The sequence below is a fragment of the Artemia sp. Qi Xiang Cuo genome, chromosome 1 (assembly GCF_049724085.1).
Source record: "Artemia sp. Qi Xiang Cuo chromosome 1, ASM4972408v1, whole genome shotgun sequence".
In the NCBI taxonomy this organism is placed as follows: domain Eukaryota; kingdom Metazoa; phylum Arthropoda; class Branchiopoda; order Anostraca; family Artemiidae; genus Artemia; species Artemia sp. Qi Xiang Cuo.
The window spans coordinates 102,539,765-102,560,900 of record NC_142794.1 but is presented as its reverse complement, the minus strand read 5'-3'; the positions used below and the strand labels follow the sequence as shown (position 1 = coordinate 102,560,900).

The following is a 21,136-nucleotide window of genomic DNA, read 5'->3' as shown; positions in this document are numbered from 1 at the left end:
GGGGGGGGGGCTCTGTAATTAATTTTTCCCCTGGTGCCACCAACTCTAGGAATAACTCTGTTTAAAAGCATGTCTGATATCTGACACGATTGTTTAACATAGTAGGATAGGATTTCTTGACATCTTTATTATATACTTTTTGTGGGGGTTTTTTACTTGAATTTCGAAATACGTTATGGAACTACCCTGAGCCTTATCGGAAAGTCGTAAGATTAAATGTTTTGTGGACTAGATGTTTTTATTTATCTACTAAAAAACTTAAGCAAATGAAAATAAAAAGCTGTTAACAAAAGTTGTAGATTATACAGACATCGTTTGGGGGAGAAGGGGGAAAGTCTCCTCTTAGCCATCAAAATTAACAAAACATGGCAAAAGAGCTGAAAATTTTCAGAAAAAAGATGTTTCTTCCCTACCCAAGACTGTTTCTCCTCCCAAAAGAGTGTTTTTTGAGATAAATTACTCAACAGGCCTTCCAAGCTTTTTTTGTAAGAAATTTTCCAAGTCTGGCCAGTTGTCTCCGCTTCTAAGCAAATCGAAATCCGTGCGCGACGCAGCCAATTGGCATTCAAATTTCACAATAGGAGGCTTAGCGGTACATCCTGTCAGAACGCTTCCACTTGCCATTCTCCCTCCAAGAAATTCAGAAAGGCCATCATAGGCCCCAATGCTGACATCCTAAAATAAATATATCAAAATGTATTACTTCATTTAAGGATGAAATTTAAAAACAATATTTTTTTTATGAAAGCATAAAGCGACGTTAAACCTAAAAATATCAATATTTATTATAAATTTGAAGATTGGGGATGCTAGTCACCTTTCTTTATGCCTCAATTAACATACATTTACAACACTTTATTATTTTTTTTACTATGGACGAGAAGAGGTATGCCCTGAAAGCCTTGTAAATAAATGTAAATAAAATATAAATCTTGTAAATGTAAATAAAATATGTAAATAAATTGTAAATTATGTAAATAAAATTTTGTTATTTCCAACTGGATGAATTTATTACATTTTAAAAAGTTTTAAATTTTAAAATAGGAGGCTTAGCAGTACATCCTGTCAGAATGCACCTACCCGCTATTCTTCCTCCAAGAAATTCAAAAGTCTATCATTGGCCCCAATTCTGACATCCTGAAATAAATATTACGGGTGGAATATTGTAATTTACTTGAGAGTGAATCTTAAAACTAATTGTTTTATACGAAAGTTAAAACAGTGTTAAGTTGAAAATAATCAAAAGTTTCCAAAAATTTGGGGGAGGGCTAGTCACCTCTCTTTATGATAATCTAAGTTTGTTTTGTACTTTACCTTAATTAACATACATTTACAATATTTTATAGTTTTTTTTGTTTTTTGTTTACCATGGACGAGGGGAAGAATGCCCTGAAAATCCGATAGGTAAATAAAATTTTATTGTCCCCAACTGATTGTATTTGTTACATTTTAATAAGTTTTAAATTTTACAATAGGAGGCTTAGCACTGCATCCTACCCGTCATTCTTCCTCCAGGAAATTTAAAAAGTCTACCATAGGCCCCAATACTGATATCCAGAAATAAATATATCAGGTGGAATATTGTGATTCACTTTATAATGAATCTTAAAACTGATTGTTTTGAACGAAAGTGCAGATAGTGTTAAGTTGAAAACAATCGAAAGTTATCACAAATTGGGGGTGCGGTAGTTACCTCTCTTTATGATGATATTAGTTTGTTTTGTAGTTTGAATTAATTAATATACATTTCAGACACATTATTTTTTGGAGATTTTTAGTAGGCCTACATCTGTTCAGAAGGCATCCACTTGCTATTCCCCCCCCCCCATGAAATTCATAAGCTGCGTCATAGACTCCAACGTTGATATCCGAAACTAAATATATTTTAGGTGGAATGTTTTACTTCATTTAAAAATGAATTTGAAAAATAATCGGTTTTAAGTGAAAGCAAAAAACGGGGTTGAGTCTAAAAAATCAGACGATATCATTAGTCTGAGGAAGGGAGCGCGCTAGTCACCTTTTATTAAGATAATCTTAGTTTATTTTGTAATTTTACTGAATTATTATACATTGCTATTTTTTAATTATGGAGGATGGAACGAATGCCGTTAAAGTCACAGGTGAATAGAACCTTTTTTATCACCGATTGATTATATCTATAACATTTTAATAGGTTTTTAACTAACCACCATTTAAAGGTCTATTAGGAAAGCTAGACGTTGATGTGAACAGCTAAACCCTGACCATTTACTGCAATTCCTGCTCGCTTTAGGTTTTAACGTCGCTCTTTGCTTCCATGTACAGTAGGCTATCCTCATCTCATGAAAAACTGGAATGATTACGCTCCAGAACTTAAACATAGTTAAAAAACGTATACTTAATTTATTTATGACTGATATGTATTCTATACATTCCGTTAGGAAGGCTGTTTCACCGGAAGAGCTTCAGCTGATAGATCGAAAAGGTCGTCGGAAGCAATTCCAAAAGCTGTTGGTGCCGTCAGGACAGTTCATCGCCTAGTTCACGCCGACAGTAAGTAAGAAACGTATTCTATGGCAAAAGAACTTCATAAAATGAAGCCGAACTTCATAAAACGGACATGAACTAGTATATCTCAAGCATCTTATGATAAATTAAAAGTTTTCAACTATTCTCACTGATAAAATGTATGATCTATTTTTTTTCTCTCTCTTTCTCTTGTAAATTTCTTAAAAAAAAACGGACTTCTCTCATAGTTAATTTCACATGAAGGAAGAAAAATAAACAGCATAGGTTCTTCTTTTACGAAAACCTTGACTTACTGTCCATAGTTCAATGGAGAGTCCAAATCATTGTCTATAAAAAGAGAAATTCTGTGACCATACACTTTGGCGTAAATAAGGTTTACTAGTCTTTCCCTCAACCCCTATTTTTACATTCGTATTTGATATTCGTCAAACGGTTCTTCGAAAACGACAGTTACCCTTGAAAAAATACGCCATTGCAATCTTTGTTAGTCAATCTTTGAATTGCCATTTGTTTGTATTTGGTCCTATTACTACCAATATTTCTGTTTTGTGGCACAAAACACTCAAAACAGCACCGTGCTATGGTGCGACCTCTTTTGTTACTGATAGACACATGACCTATAAATTTCTTTTTAAATGAGCCCTCTGCCAATTTCCTAAGCGTACTGTTTTAGTACGATTACCCATAGGAAAATATTAATAAGAACGTCTTCGTAACTGACCTGTTCGGAAAAAATTAGTTTTTCCCCAGTATTATGCAATTTCTAGAGCCAATGACTTACAATAGATAACTTTAAAACTTAGCGAATTTAACATATCTGGAACTAGCATAAGAAGCAGATTCTCGAAATGTACAAGTATATATGTTGTTTTCAGAAAATTTATGGTATTTATCGAAACAGATCACTCTTTACTTACCATTTATTACCATGGGCAGTTTCGCTACAAGTCCCCTATTAGAATCTCCAAATACATTATAAATATTGAGAAAAAAACGGTAAATACTTTATTAGCCCACCAGAGAGGGGCATCAATTCACAAACTGTAGTAAAATTTATTTTTCAAAATATCTAGAGGAAGGGGGGGGAGCAATTTTGCTATTTTCTGAATTTTTCAATGAAAATACCCAAAAATGTATTTTTCTACGAAAATGCCGAAGAAGGTTATCTTTTAGATTTAGGCAAACAAACCTGAGGGAGGGAAAACAAACACTCCTCCCCCATCGACATACCTGACACGATACTATAGAAAAAATGGCTACTCGATTGTTAAAAAAATTGAAGAATAATAAAGTAAATCATTTGGTTACATTTCTATGCATCATTCAAAATTACTGCGGGTACAATCCCAGTCCTTTGAATATCCCCGAATCTTTACAGGGTTTTCCCAAATTTCTATAAAGAAAATTATATTTTCGAAGTCTCCCTGAAAATCAACAGTAACAAAAACTAACGAGTAATATTTCGTGTAAATGTTCGTGTATTTATGCATGTTAGTTTCCGGGAAAATTTTGGAAAAACAATTTTCTTTCGGTGAAATCCGTCAAAACTCCGAAAAACTTGAAGATAGTCGAAATGCTGGTATAATCACTTGTAAAGTATACTTGATTAATACGTACCGCATTCCAAAAACAGTCTCTGATTTCCGCCCATATTTTATAGTCTAAGCTCCAGGGCTGACCACACAGCTCCTTTCCAGCAGCAAGAAGTAGTTCTAAGGATTCAGTGGGTAAGTATGCACCATAACGAGAAATCAATGGAAGTACTTCATTCAAAGACAGCGATTTTACCTAAGATTTGAGAGAAATTATATTTGTAACATTTAGTAAGTAACAGAAAAAAAAACACATCAAAAATTTTTTATATTCATTTCTGTTACGATTTTACGAGTCGGACAAACATTCCGGGGGCGGTGGGTTCAAACCCCCTACCCACCTCCCTAGATACGGCCTTGCGACTCAAAAAACACAGATCAGCTGCTCGGCGAAAAAAACAATATCTTATCCCTTCCCCCTCCCTCATCCTTACTAAATAGTTAATCAGCAATGCTAATAAGCATTTGCTGATTTAGTTAATAAGCAATTACTAAATAGTTAATCAGCAAAGACAGCCATTTTACCTTAAGATTTTGGAGATATTATATTTGTAACATTTAGCAAGTGACAAAAAAAAATTAAAAGCGCATCAAATAATTGTTTATATTCATTTCTGTTACATTTTTTACGAGTCGGACAAACATTTCGGGGGGGGGGGAGGTTCAAAATCCCTACACACTTCCCTAGATACGGCCTTGCGACTCAAAAAACACATATCAGCTGCTCGGCGAAAAAAAATTCGTATCCCTTCCCCCTCCCTCCTCCTTACTGCATAGTTAATCAGCAATACTAATAAGCATTTGCTGATTTAGTTAATCAGAAATTACTAAATAGTTAATCAGCAAAGACAGCGATTTTACCTTAAGATTTCGGAGAAATTATATTTGTAACATTTAGTAAGTGACAAAAAAAATTAAAAACGCATCAAAAATTTGTTTATATTCATTTTTGTTACGATTTTACAAGTCGGACAAACATTTCGGGGTGGGGGGAAGGTTCAAACTCCCTACCCAAATCCCTAGATACGGCCTTGTGACTAAAAAAACACATATCAGCTGCTCGGCGAAAAAGATATCTTATCCCTTCCCCCTACCTCATCCTTACTAAATAGTTAATCTATTTAATCTAATAGATTAAATCTAATAATCTTATATAGATTTAATAGATTTAATAAATAGATTTAATCTAATAATCTAATAGCATACCTACTCAAGAATGCCATAAAGGAGTGGGTTGTAAGCAGTTTTTTATTGTTAAATTTCGTTTAAGGTAATACTTAATGATTAGTAACTTTCCTTTCTACGTCAAGACAGAGCGCCCAAAGATCTACATTAGACCTGTATGTCGCCAAAGTGTATGGATTACCAATTCTTCTACCAATTATTTGCAATGGCGTATTTTTTCAAGGGTAACTGTCGTTTTCGAAGAACCGTTTGACGAATATCAAATACGAATGTAAAAATAGGGGTTGAGGGAAAGACTAGTAAACCTTATTTACGCCAAAGTGTATGGTCACAGAAAGTGACCTGCCAAAGAATTTCTTAAAAAACGGACTTCTCTCATAGTTAATTTCACATGAAGGAAGAAAAATAAACAGCATAGGTTCTTCTCTTGCGAAAACCTTGACTTACTGTCCATAGTTCAATGGAGAGTCCAAATCATTGTCTATAAAAAGAGAAATAAGAGAGAGTGACAAATTTAAATTCAATGAGAAATGAATATGAGAATTTGGGAGAAATAAGGAGAAATAAGAATGAAATAGAACTTTCAAATGAACTGTTAGTCTAGAAAATTCATAGAATTTTTGCAAAAGTAAGAGAAAAAAAAGCGAATTGGAAGTTTTGTATGCATTCGAAATGGAGGATGAATCTAATAAATGATTGTGAGTTTTGAGAATTTTTATCTGTTTTTATTCTTTTAAATGGATAAGATGTTTCAAATGAATGAAAATTGAATTTATTCTGTTTAATTTGCATAAATGAGTGAGAGCTTTAGTAAGTATTGGCCATTCCATCAGGTTTTTAATGATATCTCAAGCTTTACCCCCTCTTTTCTTCTCTTATACAATCTTGTACCGTATAAAAAATAAAAAATAAAGTTAAATTAAGTAATAATACTTTCAGACACACTGGTAAAAATGTTTCTCAGGTAGTAAAAAACGGTTACAGGAATAGAAAAAGAACCTATCATGTATGTAGCAAATTTTTTTCTTTGAGTCCCTTAGTGCAAACTGTGTCGTTACACAAAGAATAAGAAAGCGGACACACTGGTTTAACGGTCTTACAGCCTGCAAAAATAGTTACGGAAATACAAGAAAATACTAAAACTGCACGCAGAAAATGGGAAAACGATCTCTCAGCCTGTAAAAATGTTCACAGAGATAGGAAAAGATCTATTATGTCTGTAGAATATTGGAAAGTCGTCCCTTTGGTTTCCTTAAGGTAAACGGATGGAAAAGTGGTCAAACAGGTTGAACGGTCTCTGAGCCTTTAAAAATTGTCCGTTAAAAGTAGATTCGGATTATAAGCCGAATTCAAGAATTCAATTATTAGTTGCAGAGGACATGCGGTGACCATAATTTAAATGAATATACAAGCAGAACAGAGAAACTGTATGCTAGACTTAAAAAAAGGCCTGAAGTAATATTTTTTCCAGGAAGACTAAATGTCTTCAAAGAATAGTCAACCGTTATTCACATAGATTTTGTCCCTCTACTCTATTTACTAGCGACATCTAGCAGAGCTAGATCAGACCCTATTCAGCCAGAATTACGACATACGAAAGTAAATAACATAGATTTGAAACAAGAAATACGGTATCAAATAATAGCCTGCTGCCAAAAAATATTCGTAGCACCCTGCTGATGTATATTTGGCAAGCGAAAATGAACCACTGCTCTAGTTTTTATTTTTAGATCTAGCTTTTATTTTACAGCCTTGTTGAAAGTAAAAAAAAAAAACATGATTCCTGAACAGTGAGTATTTTTCTTTTTGTACGTGTGTTTCCCATGAATCGAAGTAGACGCTATCCAAATCGTTTAAATTGTTACAATTCAGAATGTCAGTAATATTTTGTGCCAATTGAAACATTATAAAAGAAACTCCAGAGTAAATAGATAAAAAAGATGGAAACATAATAAAGGAAACATTCTAAAGGCTGACAGTCAAAGTTGCCAGCCCCCTGGCCACGGTGCACCAACTCCCCACATCCACGGTGCCCGGGGCAGCTTGTTCCGGTCATCCCCCTCTTTGGACGGCTCTAGTCTGTCCTATACATAGGTTAAAATTTTAGACTGTGTACACCTCTGCTTTGAAACTGACGAAGAAAACATCACATTACACGTACCTTAGCAGCTTTAGGATCTAATGAAATCGATAAGACCCAATCTCGGGCCTTTTCAATCTTTGACTCCTCGCATTTTAGCTCTTCCAGTCGGAGCTGATCAATTGGTACTCCAAGCTCTGCCCATTCCTCCCATTCTAATGGATCTATTCCATCACTAACAGTGCCCTCTTCTATGACATCGCAAAGATCCAGCCCCGCGTTGTACAGAATAAAAGCAGCTGTCAACCATTCTTGACGCTGAAAATAAAGTTGATAATTACTCTCTGAGATTCGTCCTGAAAGGGAAACAATCTAGGAAATAATTTCTCAAAATTTCTTTCAGTCAAGGTAATTTACAGGCAATATGTAATAAGACGGTAAAGTGGGATCAAACTTCTCTCTCAAATAATATTGTCTACCATCTACCATCCCCCTTTAGTACAATGTTAGTATAATGAGCACCCCAGGGGAAAATAAACAAGTACAGTAAAAACGTCTATAGCTAACTGGTTTTATTACTACTACTACTATTAACAATTCACTGTGGCACTAATCCGCCTGAGGCAAACACGACTACAAGCGCTCCTCCTGACCCTTCATGCTTTACCGCCTACAACACATATATTTCGCATCTTAATGTAGAAAATCTTTAGATATGGTACATGGGTATATAATCTTTAGGTATAGGCTTCAAAATATATTTAGAACTACAACACATTTTGAAAAGGATAAGTATAAGGCTGTAGGGCTCTTCTTATGTTTTTTTAGCAATATTGTCTCTGGAATCATTACATCGGTTGAATTAAATTTACGGGCATAAAGATGGTAATTCCACTGTCCGTAGATATACACAACTGTTCCACCAGAATCTATTGCAATTTCAATAATTCCTCTAGCACATTAGGAAATAAGATTGTTGGTATATCGTCGGATTTTTGTGCCCATTCTACAAAAAGACAAAAGAATTTTTTCGGTAATCATATACTTTTCATAATTTGTATTTTTTTTTAATTTTCTTTTACAAGAATTGGTCATAATATTTATACTCTAACTCAATATTAACATCTGCTTACTTAATATTTAAATTGATGCTTACTTAATTCTTTTTCTAATTTTTAAGTATTGCTCGATATTTGTGTTTATAAGCGTCGTTTATGTTCATAATTTTCACTTAATACTTATACTGTTAAAATAAACAGTAAGACATACGAAAAATAACAGAAATTGAGTAATCAGCGAGCAACAAGGCTCTTAGTGAAAACAACAGAAGGAGACAAAACAAACAAAAGTTGGATTAGTTTTGAAAGTTAAAATGTCTTAAACGTCATCTATAATAGTAAAAAATAGATTACACTGCAAACATAGCTTAAAAAACTAAATCTGCTGCAAAGTGAAAAATATTTTTAAAATTCCAAATGTCCAATTTTTTCCCAAATGGACATTTGAGGCAGAAAGCCTCATTCAACTTTAGTTTGTGATTTTAGAAGATGTGCTATGGCTTACGTGAAACAAAGGTTTCCCAATTAATATTTAACCTTATCCTGTGGACATTTGTAGAAAGTAACCTCTAGAGATATGTGTGATAGTGATACAATACAAAGTAACAAAAAATCTAACGTTTCCGCTGACGTACTCTAAATCTACATTCTTTTCTGTAGTTTGACATAGTTATCTCACATCATATTTCAAAAAGAAAGTACGTTTTATTCCTTGAAATAAAGTGTTTTCTTTTTGTCATAACCTTTAGTACCTTATATTTCCCTTTAATTTTTGTTACATTTTGTTACAGTTTTATTTATTCAGCCATAAAATGATTTACACTTTCAGTTGATTGTAAAACCTACTTTTAACATACTATTTTGAATTTTCTTCCTCTCTTTCATAATGTATATCTTTATTTATTCTTCTTGAATCCCACGAAATTTTGGTCACCTTTCGAAAGCCTCATTCAGACGATAAGGAGTAAGGTAGAACATCGTAAGCACTATTTCTTTTAAGATTTTCTTTTACGTATGCTACAATTTATTTACATATTTCTTTTTCATTTTAAGTTAACGAGCTTAATATATGCCCATTACATAAATGATAATGGCAGTCATATAAATAAAATATTAATAGAAGAGTATATTCACTCAAGTTTTAAACAACGCAACGCCATTTTAGATGATTGACTATTGACTATTCGATTGACCTTTATATTGCCGTCAAGGTTTATAAATAATTATTGGTGTTCTTGCCGGAAGGGAAGGGCGAGGGGGTGTAGTCAGATCTAGGGGGACCATCTTTGGCTGTACCGCTGTGACGGTTGTGCCAAAACGAAAACCTTAGAAAATTACGCTGTCCTTTAAACAGTTAGCAATAAAAGTATCCTAGCAACCTTAACATATGCGCATATAGGACACAGAAAATGCAAGAAACCAGAGCCTTGTCGTGCTGTGACAGGAATTAGCAGCTTATGTTTTTCTTTTTGCTGTATAGTATTTAAAAAAAAATAAATGCACAAAAAACATTAACTTTAACCAGCTAGCTTCGAGAAATTACTTTTTATGACTGCCTTAACAGTGCCATATCCTTATCAATGATTTTTTGTATCTTTATTGCGTCGTATCTTTATTGTTTCGTATTTTTATTATTTGTCGTATATTTAGTGTATCTTTATTAATGTTAACGACAACCAATAAGAGAAAAGAGGGAATCATTGAGACGCTGATTTCCTCGAAATTTAGGAAGTTCGAGTAGAACACTGTCAATGTAGCCTAAGGCACTAAGGGATTGTTTCATGAAGATAAGCACAAACCAGTCCATTCCTCACTTTTGACTCTTATGGCTCTTTTGACTCTTGATGCTAACTTAGGTAAAAAGGAATAGGCAACGCTTTCTTGTTTTATTAAGAAATGATTCCTTCCTACCAAGGCCGTATGTAGGGGGGGTAGGGGGTTTGAACCCCTCAAAACGTTGGTCGGAGTTGTAAAAATGTAACAAAATGCATATAAACGAATTTCTAATGCGTTTTTAAAGTATTTTTGTAAACTTTAAGTATCTTTAGACTTTCGGTTGCTATTGAGCCGGGTCGCTCCTTACTTACAGTTTGTTACCATGAACTGTTTGAAAATTTGACATTTTGCCTTCAACGCCTTAAGAGCGACAGCGTAATTAAATGGTTAGAGAATGGAAAACTTTATGGATTCGCCTTTTCTTTAAACGCTAGAATCTCATGTTGAATGTTTAAAAAAACAATCCCTATTTCTGAACCAGCTTTATGCAACATCAGTGTACATTAAACTCAGCAGCTTAAGCTAGGCTTAACCTAGGTTAGGTTAAGACGATAGCTGGTTAAGCCTAGTTTATTGTGTCATAGTCTAGATTAGTCTTTTCTTAATTATGCTGATTATATTTTGAATTTAAACCGTTTTGAAGAGGTTTCTTTTGCGCAGAAGAATTCATATGAAAATTTGTTTTTCATTCAATGAAATGCTTCACTCATTCGGCTTCAAATAGCATGTTGTATTTGTAATTCTATTAGCAAGATTATGTTATTGTATGTCATTTGTAATTAATTTATGTAAAAAAGTTATGCAATAATATTTCGAATTGATGGGCACTTGATATTCAAGCCATAACATAATTATACTTCTGAGACTTATTTTTCGGTTTAATGCACTTAATAGACTCGAATAAATAATAGGTTACTTTTTAAAACAACTTCTTTTGTTGCTTTTCAACAGAACCTACTTTTCATTATATTTGTCTCTATTATGGTATTCTAGACATCCATCACCCAGAATTTCTGTACAACTATGCTTTTATTTTCTTCTGAGTTTATTCCTTGAATTGCCATTTTATTTTCGGTAAAATTGCAGCAAAACTTTTTTTTTTTTTTTTTTTTTTACAAAGTTAATAACAAATTGTTAAATAGTTAGTCAGAAAAATTTTTTCATCAGATTTGTAAAGTTTTCCATTTAAATTGTTAAAACCTATCATTTGTTAAAACTTATTCAACCATATAATGCTTTTTTTGTGTTTTAATTAGCTTTTTATACCAACACTATTACAAAATTGTTATACAGTTGTTGTTGTACTATTATATATACAATTTTATACAAAATTGTTAAACTGTCAGATTCAGAAAATTTTATTCATCAGATTTGTAAGATTCATGTCCAATTGTTAAAAATTATTATTTGTTAAAACCATTCCAACCGAATAATGCTTTTTTTCAAACTCGATATGCATTTAATACTTGTGGAATGTAACTTTTTCATTTGTAATTGGTGTAATACCTGTTTACGAATACCTTTACCTGTAATTGGTGAATACCTGTAATACCTTTGTACGAAAATCTTTTATGACGTCTGAAACACGGCTATGTCATTTACCAAACCCAACCATTCCTGCCCGGAACACCATCGTGCTCAAAAAGTGATGATTTTCACTTTTGATATTTGATATTCGAACACCGGGTTTGAGATTTCAAGACCGGAATATTGTCGTGTCCGAAAAGCGATGATATTCGCATTTGATATTTGATATTCGAATACCGGGTTTGAAATACTTTCTTAGGTTTTCTAAAGTGGAAGAAAATTTGAATCCTAAAAAAAAAAAAATTAAAAATACTACCTGTGCGTATTTTCCAGCCTCTAGAAAAAGCCAATCAGCAGGTATCAAATCTGTGTATCTTAAGAGACCAATCAAAGCTTTGGCAGCTAAACTTTCAGACTTGATTTGACTAGCGCTGGCACACTTCACTGCCATTAAATGTGTCGCCCAAAAATATCGCTCGACAATTGGGCGAAGATTGTCACTCAAACCCCAGAGTTCAGCCTAAAATAATATAAAATAAGGGTGATATCCCTTTTCAAACACTTGAGGCTTATGTTCACTGTGAAACATGCGATTTTGTGACAAGCGTACAGTCGCAAAAACAGCACAAGCCTAACAACCAAAAATACGTTATATTTCCACTGTTGGATTGGCTAGTATCAGATACATCCTTTTACCCCGCCAAAACCATGATATTCGAACGTTTTCGAATGTTTTACAACCTTTTCAACATATTTAAACAAATAAAAGATTTGAAAATGGGCTAGGGAATGACACAAAAATTTTCACATAAACTTAGCATTGTCAAAAAATTTTCATAAACTGTCAAAAATGTCAACTGAAACACTAAAACCGTGGGATTCTAGAACACTAGTGTGCTATAAAGTTGCACAGCCTTAAGTGTTGGAAATTCGTAACGTTTTTTCGCCATAGAAAACTCCAAAATAATTGAATGAACAGAATTATCATTTATAAGGATCAACTTTTTTCATTTTCAAGAAAAGACTAATTTTGCTCAATGAAATTATACTATTCCACAGCAATTAAATCATATCATGATATATACATCTTAAAAAAAAAAGAATGAACAATTGGGAACTCATTTTTCAATGAAAAGACCTCCATATGCCTTCATTCTGAATTTGGCAATAGCGGGATTTAAATTGAAAAAGATGGACGAAGAATCAGAAAATAATAAGCTAAATATGCAGTGAGACACCAAACAGCTTAAGCAAATATTCAGTAGCTTACTTTTTATTAAACTTTATTTTAACATTTTATTTGTTATGGACGGGACGAAAAGCGTTGTCCAATTAACAAAGTAGTTTTACTTATTTGTTTTCATAGTTTAATGTGGCAACACTGACTAGAATGTGTTCCAAGTACCATAATTGCATATAGAGGTCTTTTTCTTTATAAAATAGTTAACTTCTAGTTATAACTATATTTTAAGAATATCTATAGTTTTATGAGTTTTTACTAACGTAATTTGAACAAGAGTTCATTTCACTGTCCTTCATACCTTTAAGCGCAATTTTTTAGGTTTTTTTTAGGTTTTTTTTTTAGGAAAATAGTTTTACCGTCTAAAACAATAGCTGTAGGTTTCAAGGATAGGTTTCATGCATTGGCTCTACGGTGTATTTGGTGTTTTAATATTGTATGCTATTTGAATTATATACAATTAAAAATTAATATTAATAATTAATTAGTTGCATTAAATGACAAATAAATTGTTCAGTGGTTCTATATAGCGATATAGACTTGATTTCTTCGTTTTCCAAATATAAATCAGTGAAAGAAAGTGAAACCAATAGTTTTCCATTTCGTTCAGAAATTTCCATAAAATACCAAACAGTTCGTGGTAACGAACTGTAAGTAAGGAGCGACCCGGCCCAATAGTAACCGAAACTCTAAAAACGAAGTTTTGATACCAATAGATACATCAAGAGAATCGGGTTTTAATGCTGATTTCAAATATATAAGTTGCATTAAGTTTATTCTTACCCATCAAAAGGTACATCATCAGATTAAACATATCAGAGAATCCTACTGTAGGGGTTTCAATCTCCTATCTGCAAAAATGTGGAATTTTCTATTTTTTGCCAGAATGAGCCCTCAGATCACGATCCTGGAGATCACGGATGAGTGTTTATTTGTTGTTTTAGCTTTTTTCCAAGGGGTGATTGTATGGACCCAGTGGTCCTAGAATACCGCGAGAGGGCTCATTCGAACGGAAATTAAAAGTTCTAGTGCCCTTTTTAAGTGAACCAAAAAATTAGAGGGCAATTACGCCCCCTACCACGCTCATTTTTTTCCCAAAGCCACCCGATCAAAATTTTTATATAGCAAGGTGAAGAGGGTAAGTGGGTTAAGCTTTGAGAAGGTTAAGTGTGAGGATCTTTCCGCGGAGGAATTTTTATCGCAGAAGGGAATTTTTCACAAAGGTGCCGGATTTCCCAGCATTATTTAAAAAAACGATCAAAAATTAAATAAAAAAAAAGTTTTTTAACTCAAAGTAAGGAGCAACATTAAACTTAAAACAAACAGAAATTATTACGTATATGAGGGGGTTCGCCTCGTCGTCAATACCTCGCTCTTTACGCGAAAGTTTTTTTTAGTACTTTCATAAAAGCTATTTATTCTAATTAAAAGGCCTTTGTGATTCAAAAGTCATTCTTATTAATTATGAGGCGACCCCCCTAATGTACGTAATAATTCAGTGGTCATTCTTAAAGAATTGGAACAAAATTTGAAGTCTAGCGTAAAGAGCGAGGTATTTACGAGGGGGCAAACCCCCTCGCATGCCTAATAGTTTCTGTTCGTTTTAAGTTTTAATGTTTCTCCTTACTTTCAGTTGAAAAAACATGATTTAAAAAAAATTTAACTTCTCCAAATAAAATCACTTAAATCACAGCTATTGTTTGAGAATTAACCTGACAGCTCTTAATTTGTACAGCCTCAAGGCCCTTCTGGTTATTTCTGTTTCTTGATTTGGAAGGTGACGGTCAAAAGTGCTTTTTCTCAACACTTACCCCTGCTTTTAGGGGAAAAGTGCCGGTAAATCAGAAGAAAACAAATATGAAGCAAAATAAGTAACAAAAGACAAAGGGATTTTTGATCCTAGGGTTCCTCAGCAAAAGAATTTGTTCTAGGGCAATATAAACTGTTCGCTCAAGTAATTTGTTCTCTGATTTTGCATATTGGATCAAGAGAGGCACCTCTATGACCAAAGGCAATGCGTTTGCTCAATGACCACACCAAAAACTCAATTTTTAGTTTATTCATTCTCCTTTGCAAAGCATGTTATAAAACATAACGCTGTTTGAATTATCTCAGCTTTTTGATACATAAGCCACTGATCTGTGAAAAAACTGAGAAATTTAGCATTTGAAAGGGTACACAACAAAGCGGTATCCAGGGGGAGAGGGGTTGAACCCCCCTCCCCCAAAAAAAAAGTTTGTCTATCTTGTAAAAAAACGTAACAACAATGAATATAAGCAGATTTTTTATGCGTTCTAAGTTTTTTATAATCCTTCCGCCAAAAAAATTCTTTTGTCCCCCCCCTCAACAAAAATACTTGGATACGGACCCTGTATACAGTATCTACGGATCCAAAAGATGATGTATTAGATAGATTTCCAGAATATCGTTTTACCTTATTTTACTGACGCTATTTTTTAAATGCAGCTTTGAGTGACAATTCTAGAAATATAAACTCTAGAAATAGAAATTCTAGAAGCACGTTGTTCCGGTTTCTTGATTCTAAATCTAACTCATTATTTTCAAAACTAATGTTAACGAATTAGGACACTGTTAGTCAATCTTTGAATTGCCATTTGTTTGTATTTGGTCCTATTACTACCAATATTTCTGTTTTGTGGCACAAAACACTCAAAACAGCACCGTGCTATGGTGCGACCTCTTTTGTTACTGATAGGCGCATGACCTATAAATTACTTTTTAAATGGGCCCTCTGCCAATTTCCTAAGCGTACTGTTTTAGTACGATTACCCTTAGGAAAATATTAATAAGAACGTCTTCGTAACTGTCCTGTTCGGAAAAAATTAGTTTTTCCCCAGTATTATGCAATTTCTAGAGCCAATGACTTATAGTAGATAACTTTAAAACTTAGCGAATTTAACATATCTGGACTAGCATAAGAAGCAGATTCTCGAAATGTACAAGTATATATGTTGTTTTCAGAAAATTTATGGTATTTATCGGAACAGATCACTCTTTACTTACCATTTATTACCATGGGCAGTTTCGCTACAAGTCCCCTATTAGAATCTTCAAATACATTATAAATATTGAGAAAAAAACGGTAAATACTTTATTAGCCCACCAGAGAGGGGCATCAATTCACAAACTGTAGTAAAATTTATTTTTCAAAATATCTAGAGGAGGGGGGGAGCAATTTTGCTATTTTCTGAATTTTTCAATGAAAATACCCAAAAATGTATTTTTCTAAGAAAATGCCGAAAAAGGTTATCTTTTAGATTTAGGCAAACAAACCTGAGGGAGGGAAAACGAACACTCCTCCCCCATCGACATACCTGACACGATACTATAGAAAAAATGGCTACTCGATTGTTAAAAAAATTGAAGAATAATGAAGTAAATCATTTGGTTACATTTCTATGCATCATTCAAAATTACTGCGGGTACAATCCCAGTCCTTTGAATATCCCCGAATCTTTACAGGGTTTTCCCAAGTTTCTATAAAGAAAATTATATTTTCGAAGTCTCCCTGAAAATCAACAGTAACAAAAACTAACGAGTAATATTTCGTGTAAATGTTCGTGCATTTATGAATGTTAGTTTCCGGGAAAATTTTGGAAAAACAATTTTTTTTTCGGTGAAATCCGTCAAAACTCCGAAAAACTTGAAGATAGTGGAAATACTGGTACAATCACTTGTAAAGTATACTTGATTAATACGTACCGCATTCCAAAAACAGTCTCTGATTTCCGCCCATATTTTATAGTCTAAGCTCCAGGGCTGACCACACAGCTCCTTTCCAGCAGCAAGAAGTAGTTCTAAGGATTCAGTGGGTAAGTATGCACCATAACGAGAAATCAATGGAAGTACTTCATTCAAAGACAGCGATTTTACCTAAGATTTGAGAGAAATTATATTTGTAACATTTAGTAAGTAACAGAAAAAAAACACATCAAAAATTTTTTTATATTCATTTCTGTTACGATTTTACGAGTCGGACAAACATTCCGGGGGGGGAGGGTCCAAACCCCCTACCCACCTCCCTAGATACGGCCTTGCGACTCAAAAAACACAGATCAGCTGCTCGGCGAAAAAAACAATATCTTATCCCTTCCCCCTCCCTCATCCTTACTAAATAGTTAATCAGCAATGCTAATAAGCATTTGCTGATTTAGTTAATAAGCAATTACTAAATAGTTAATCAGCAAAGACAGCCATTTTACCTTAAGATTTTGGAGATATTATATTTGTAACATTTAGCAAGTGACAAAAAAAAATTAAAAGCGCATCAAAAATTTGTTTATATTCATTTCTGTTACGATTTTACGAGTCGGACAAACATTTCGGGGTGGGGGGAGGTTCAAAATCCCTACACACTTCCCTAGATACGGCCTTGCGACTCAAAAAACACATATCAGCTGCTCGGCGAAAAAAAATTCGTATCCCTTCCCCCGCCCTCCTCCTTACTGCATAGTTAATCAGCAATACTAATTAGCATTTGCTGATTTAGTTAATCAGAAATTATTAAATAGTTAATCAGCAAAGACAGCGATTTTACCTTAAGATTTCGGAGAAATTATATTTGTAACATTTAGTAAGTGACAAAGAAATTAAAAACGCATCAAAAATTTGTTTATGTTCATTTTTGTTACGATTTTACAAGTCGGACAAACATTTCGGGGTGGGGGGAAGGTTCAAACTTCCTACCCAAATCCCTAGATACGGCCTTGTGACTAAAAAAACACATATCAGCTGCTCGGCGAAAAAAGATATCTTATCCCTTCCCCCTACCTCATCCTTACTAAATAGTTAATCAGCAATACTAATAAGCATTTGCTGATTTAGCTAATCAGCAATTACTAAATAGTTAATCAGCAAAGACAGCGATTTTACCTTAAGATTTCTGAGATATTATATTTGTAACATTTAGTAAGTGACAAAAAAAAAAATTAAAAACGCATCAAAAATTTATTTATATTCATTTCTGTTACGATTTTACGAGTCGGACAAACATTTCGGAGTGGGGGGAAGGTTCAAACCCACTACCCACCTCCCTAGATATGGCCTTGCGACTCAAAAAACATATCAGCTGCTCGGCGAAAAAAATATCTTATCCCTTCCCCCTCCCTCATCCTTACTAAATAGTTAATCATCAATTCAAAAATTCCACAGAGAAGGGACAGGACCATATATCCAAATTTATAGAAAAATAACCACTTTCTGTGAATAATTCAAAATAAATATGACATAACCCGATCAATATTTAGGTAAATTAATAGCAATTTTTGCATAGTCCACTTCTAAATAAAATAAACAGTAGTAAAGAAAAATGTGTTAAGAAAAAGAAGCGAAAGTCAACATGAAAAGGGTCAACTAGGCGAAAACACCATGAAACGTCGAAATTGAAGAACCAGACAACCCCTCATCCAATCAGGCCAGTTAAGCCGTTAGATTTGGAACATTAATATCTTTCTCAGTTTTTCTATTTTATATACTACGGTAGCAAATAAAATAGGAATGCTAAATGCCTGAGCAAGCAGCACGGAAACTTCGGATTTTTTCGATTTTTTTTATGAAAATTGGAAACAGACTAGGTAAGATACCGCAGGTCAGTCACAATTGAGTACAACTTCGCTAAAATCCGACGGTTGTATTTACTCCTTTTAGCAACGATTTTCACACCCAATCCGGAACATAGAGTAAAAATGAGTAAAATGAAATCTAATTTTTTGAACTGGTTAAGCAGAAATTTGCATAACCACATTCATTTTGAAAACAAGGGAAAATCCACGATTAATTTTAATTAATTTTTAATTTAACTTGATATCAATTATTAACAAAAAAATAACATACACACATCCCCTCCAAAAGCACAGCATTATATGGAGAAGGGATGATCAAACTAATCCACAAAAAGAAAAAAAACAATTAATATCAACCTCAGAAGGGGTTTAAAAAACAAAACATAAGCTATAAATTAATAAATTTTACTTTTTAAAAAATTCATTTAAAAAAACCTCCATATGCAGTTATGCAGTTTTAAGTAGTAGCGTGCACCGTATTAAAAAAAGGGACGCGGGTAAAAAATTGGAGAAAAAAAAAATCATCTATACAGCTTTTGTGTTGCCAAAAATGTTGTCAAAGTGCAGTATTGCCAAATTGCTTAAGAAGGTGTAGCTATCTTTTGAAAGTATAACTGCCTTTAGAAATCATCAGATCGGTAATGTTGAACATGTTATGTACAAAAAATATTTTACAGTTTAATTAATTTGTTGTCCTTTTTTCACGGTTCAGCGTGGTAATACTATCGAAATTGAGGTAACCCCTAAAAACTTCTTAATTTTAAAACAACCAAAAGAAAATCTTAGAAAATCAAGAACCAGGGTGCAAAAATTGTTTTTATTTTGATGTTCTTGTTACTTAAAGATTAGTGTCGGCAAGTGTACGCGAAAAGAATCACTGTGAGTTATTTTGGTCAAGGGGGCGAAAAATGTTTTGATTTTCATGTTCTTGGTACTTTAAGATTAGCGTCGGAAAATGTACGCGACCGGAATCACTCTAAATTATTTGCTGTCGGGGGATTGAGCAGAAGAATTAATATTAGAAGAAAGGAACACTCTTATCAGAGAGGAAACTCTTTAAAAGAGAGGTTTACTTATTTTAGAATTTGAGTTCCCTTTTTTCTTGGGATTCTCGTAATCCTATCGTACGGATAGTAATTTTTATTAAATATCAACAGCAATATGTATGAAAAGGAACATATTTGAGATATACGTAAGACTATTTGCGCAGCTTCTTCAGGGGCACCAATTTACAAAACGTAAGTGAGGGTGGGGAGGACAAGGATTCGAATCATGATACCAAAAAAGGTATTTTTGAAAATACAGGGAAGGAAAAAGTCCTGGAGGTGACTGGCCCCCATCAATTGGTACCCCCTAAGTTACTTGTAAATTACCCACTTAAATTAGCTAAAGCTGCTGAAATTAAAGCTGTACTATCTAAAACCACTGTGGGAAATTGGTAGGAGGAGACAATTATTGAGACGAAAAAGAAAAAAAGAAAAAACAGAAAACAATAGTATTTAGTGTTACCCAGGAAGATCCTAATGATGAAAAACCAAATAAAACAATTATTTTTATTAGCCTTAAATCAAATTTAGGACCAAACCTGTAGAACGTTAGATAGTGATATCAGTGTTAGATGGTGCTCTGTTTTGATGATTGACAAAGTAACACAATATCTTCACATATTAGAACTCCACATTACAACCCTTCCCCTGAAATGGGGTTTTTGAGTTCTTCTAGGGGTGATTTTTTTATTTAGGGTTTTCTAGGGATTTTTGCAAGCTTTCTTGATTTTCTAAGGATTTTGATAATTCATCCTTCTAAGTTTGTGGAGATTACTCTCCTCGTGATTCCTTTTTCAATCGTCACTTTGACGGTACTTTTGGTAAATGGGTTAAGTGAATATTTTACAGGTCATTACAATTCCCAGACATTCGAAACATATTAACATTAAAGAATAATACTTACATCACCCAGAGAAGAGAGTCATCCGTGAAGAAGGTCTGGTAAAACATCTGAATTCGTGGAGAAGGCTAACGCTAAAGCACTTGACCAATCATTGTTTTCTACAAACTTGTCTATGGCTGAGGAACTTGATGGACTAGATACGATATTTAAGTTAAACGATCTAGGAAATGAAGTTAAGTAGTCACTTTGAATATTTTTGGCATTATTAGATGGCGACGGTAAGCTATATTTGTTGCGTAGACGATCTGCGTCAGCATGAAGTCCGGCTTCCTATGAGAAATAAAAAGATTCAGTAGTTAAACGAGTCAAACGGAAATAGGAAAATTCATCAGAATTTGATATAAAATTCAACCTAGATTAAACTAAATTTAATCTAGATTAAATTTAATCTAGATTAAATTTAATCTAGGTTGATAAATTTAATGTAGAATGGTAGTTGGTAGATAGATAAATAGTAGGATGATAGAAAAGCTGGATGACGAAAAAACCATATCTTTCGCAGAAAAGCCCTCTTCACCATCAATACCTTCTGTTGACAGAGTCTTCTAAAAGCCAACTGAAATTCTAATATTTTTTTGTGGTTGAAAAACTTGATCAACTCCCAATTTAGCATGTTTACGACAAAGTTGATTGAAAAT

The 21,136-nt window shown here is 33.5% G+C and overlaps 1 protein-coding gene across 2 annotated transcripts; it reads right to left on the bottom strand.

Moving 5' to 3' along the window:
* Positions 1-227: 227 nt before the first annotated feature.
* Positions 228-20,763, bottom strand: LOC148957024 (intraflagellar transport protein 172 homolog). Of its 2 annotated transcripts, XM_089097344.1 has the most exons (6): positions 20,499-20,763; positions 16,690-16,860; positions 12,043-12,246; positions 7,447-7,683; positions 4,126-4,296; positions 228-675 (listed from the first exon to the last, which is right to left on the bottom strand). In XM_089097344.1, the coding sequence occupies exons 3-6, from the start codon at positions 12,175-12,177 to the stop codon at positions 457-459; spliced, it is 762 nt and encodes a 253-aa protein (XP_088953470.1). In that variant the 5' UTR covers positions 12,178-12,246; positions 16,690-16,860; positions 20,499-20,763; the 3' UTR covers positions 228-456. The 2 variants fall into 2 exon arrangements, with proteins under 2 accessions (XP_088953470.1, XP_088953480.1); XM_089097354.1 differs by lacking the exon at positions 4,126-4,296.
* Positions 20,764-21,136: the final 373 nt, after the last annotated feature.

Coding starts and splice junctions, on each gene's coding strand:
- LOC148957024 (XM_089097344.1), bottom strand. CDS start 12,177: ATGGCAGTGAAGTGTGCCAGCGCTAGTCAAATCAAGTCTGAAAGTTTA. Junction 7,684..12,042: donor AGGCTGGAAAATACGCACAG/GTAGTATTTTTA, acceptor CTTTATTTTCAG/CGTCAAGAATGGTTGACAGC. Junction 4,297..7,446: donor TAGATCCTAAAGCTGCTAAG/GTACGTGTAATG, acceptor CTCAAATCTTAG/GTAAAATCGCTGTCTTTGAA.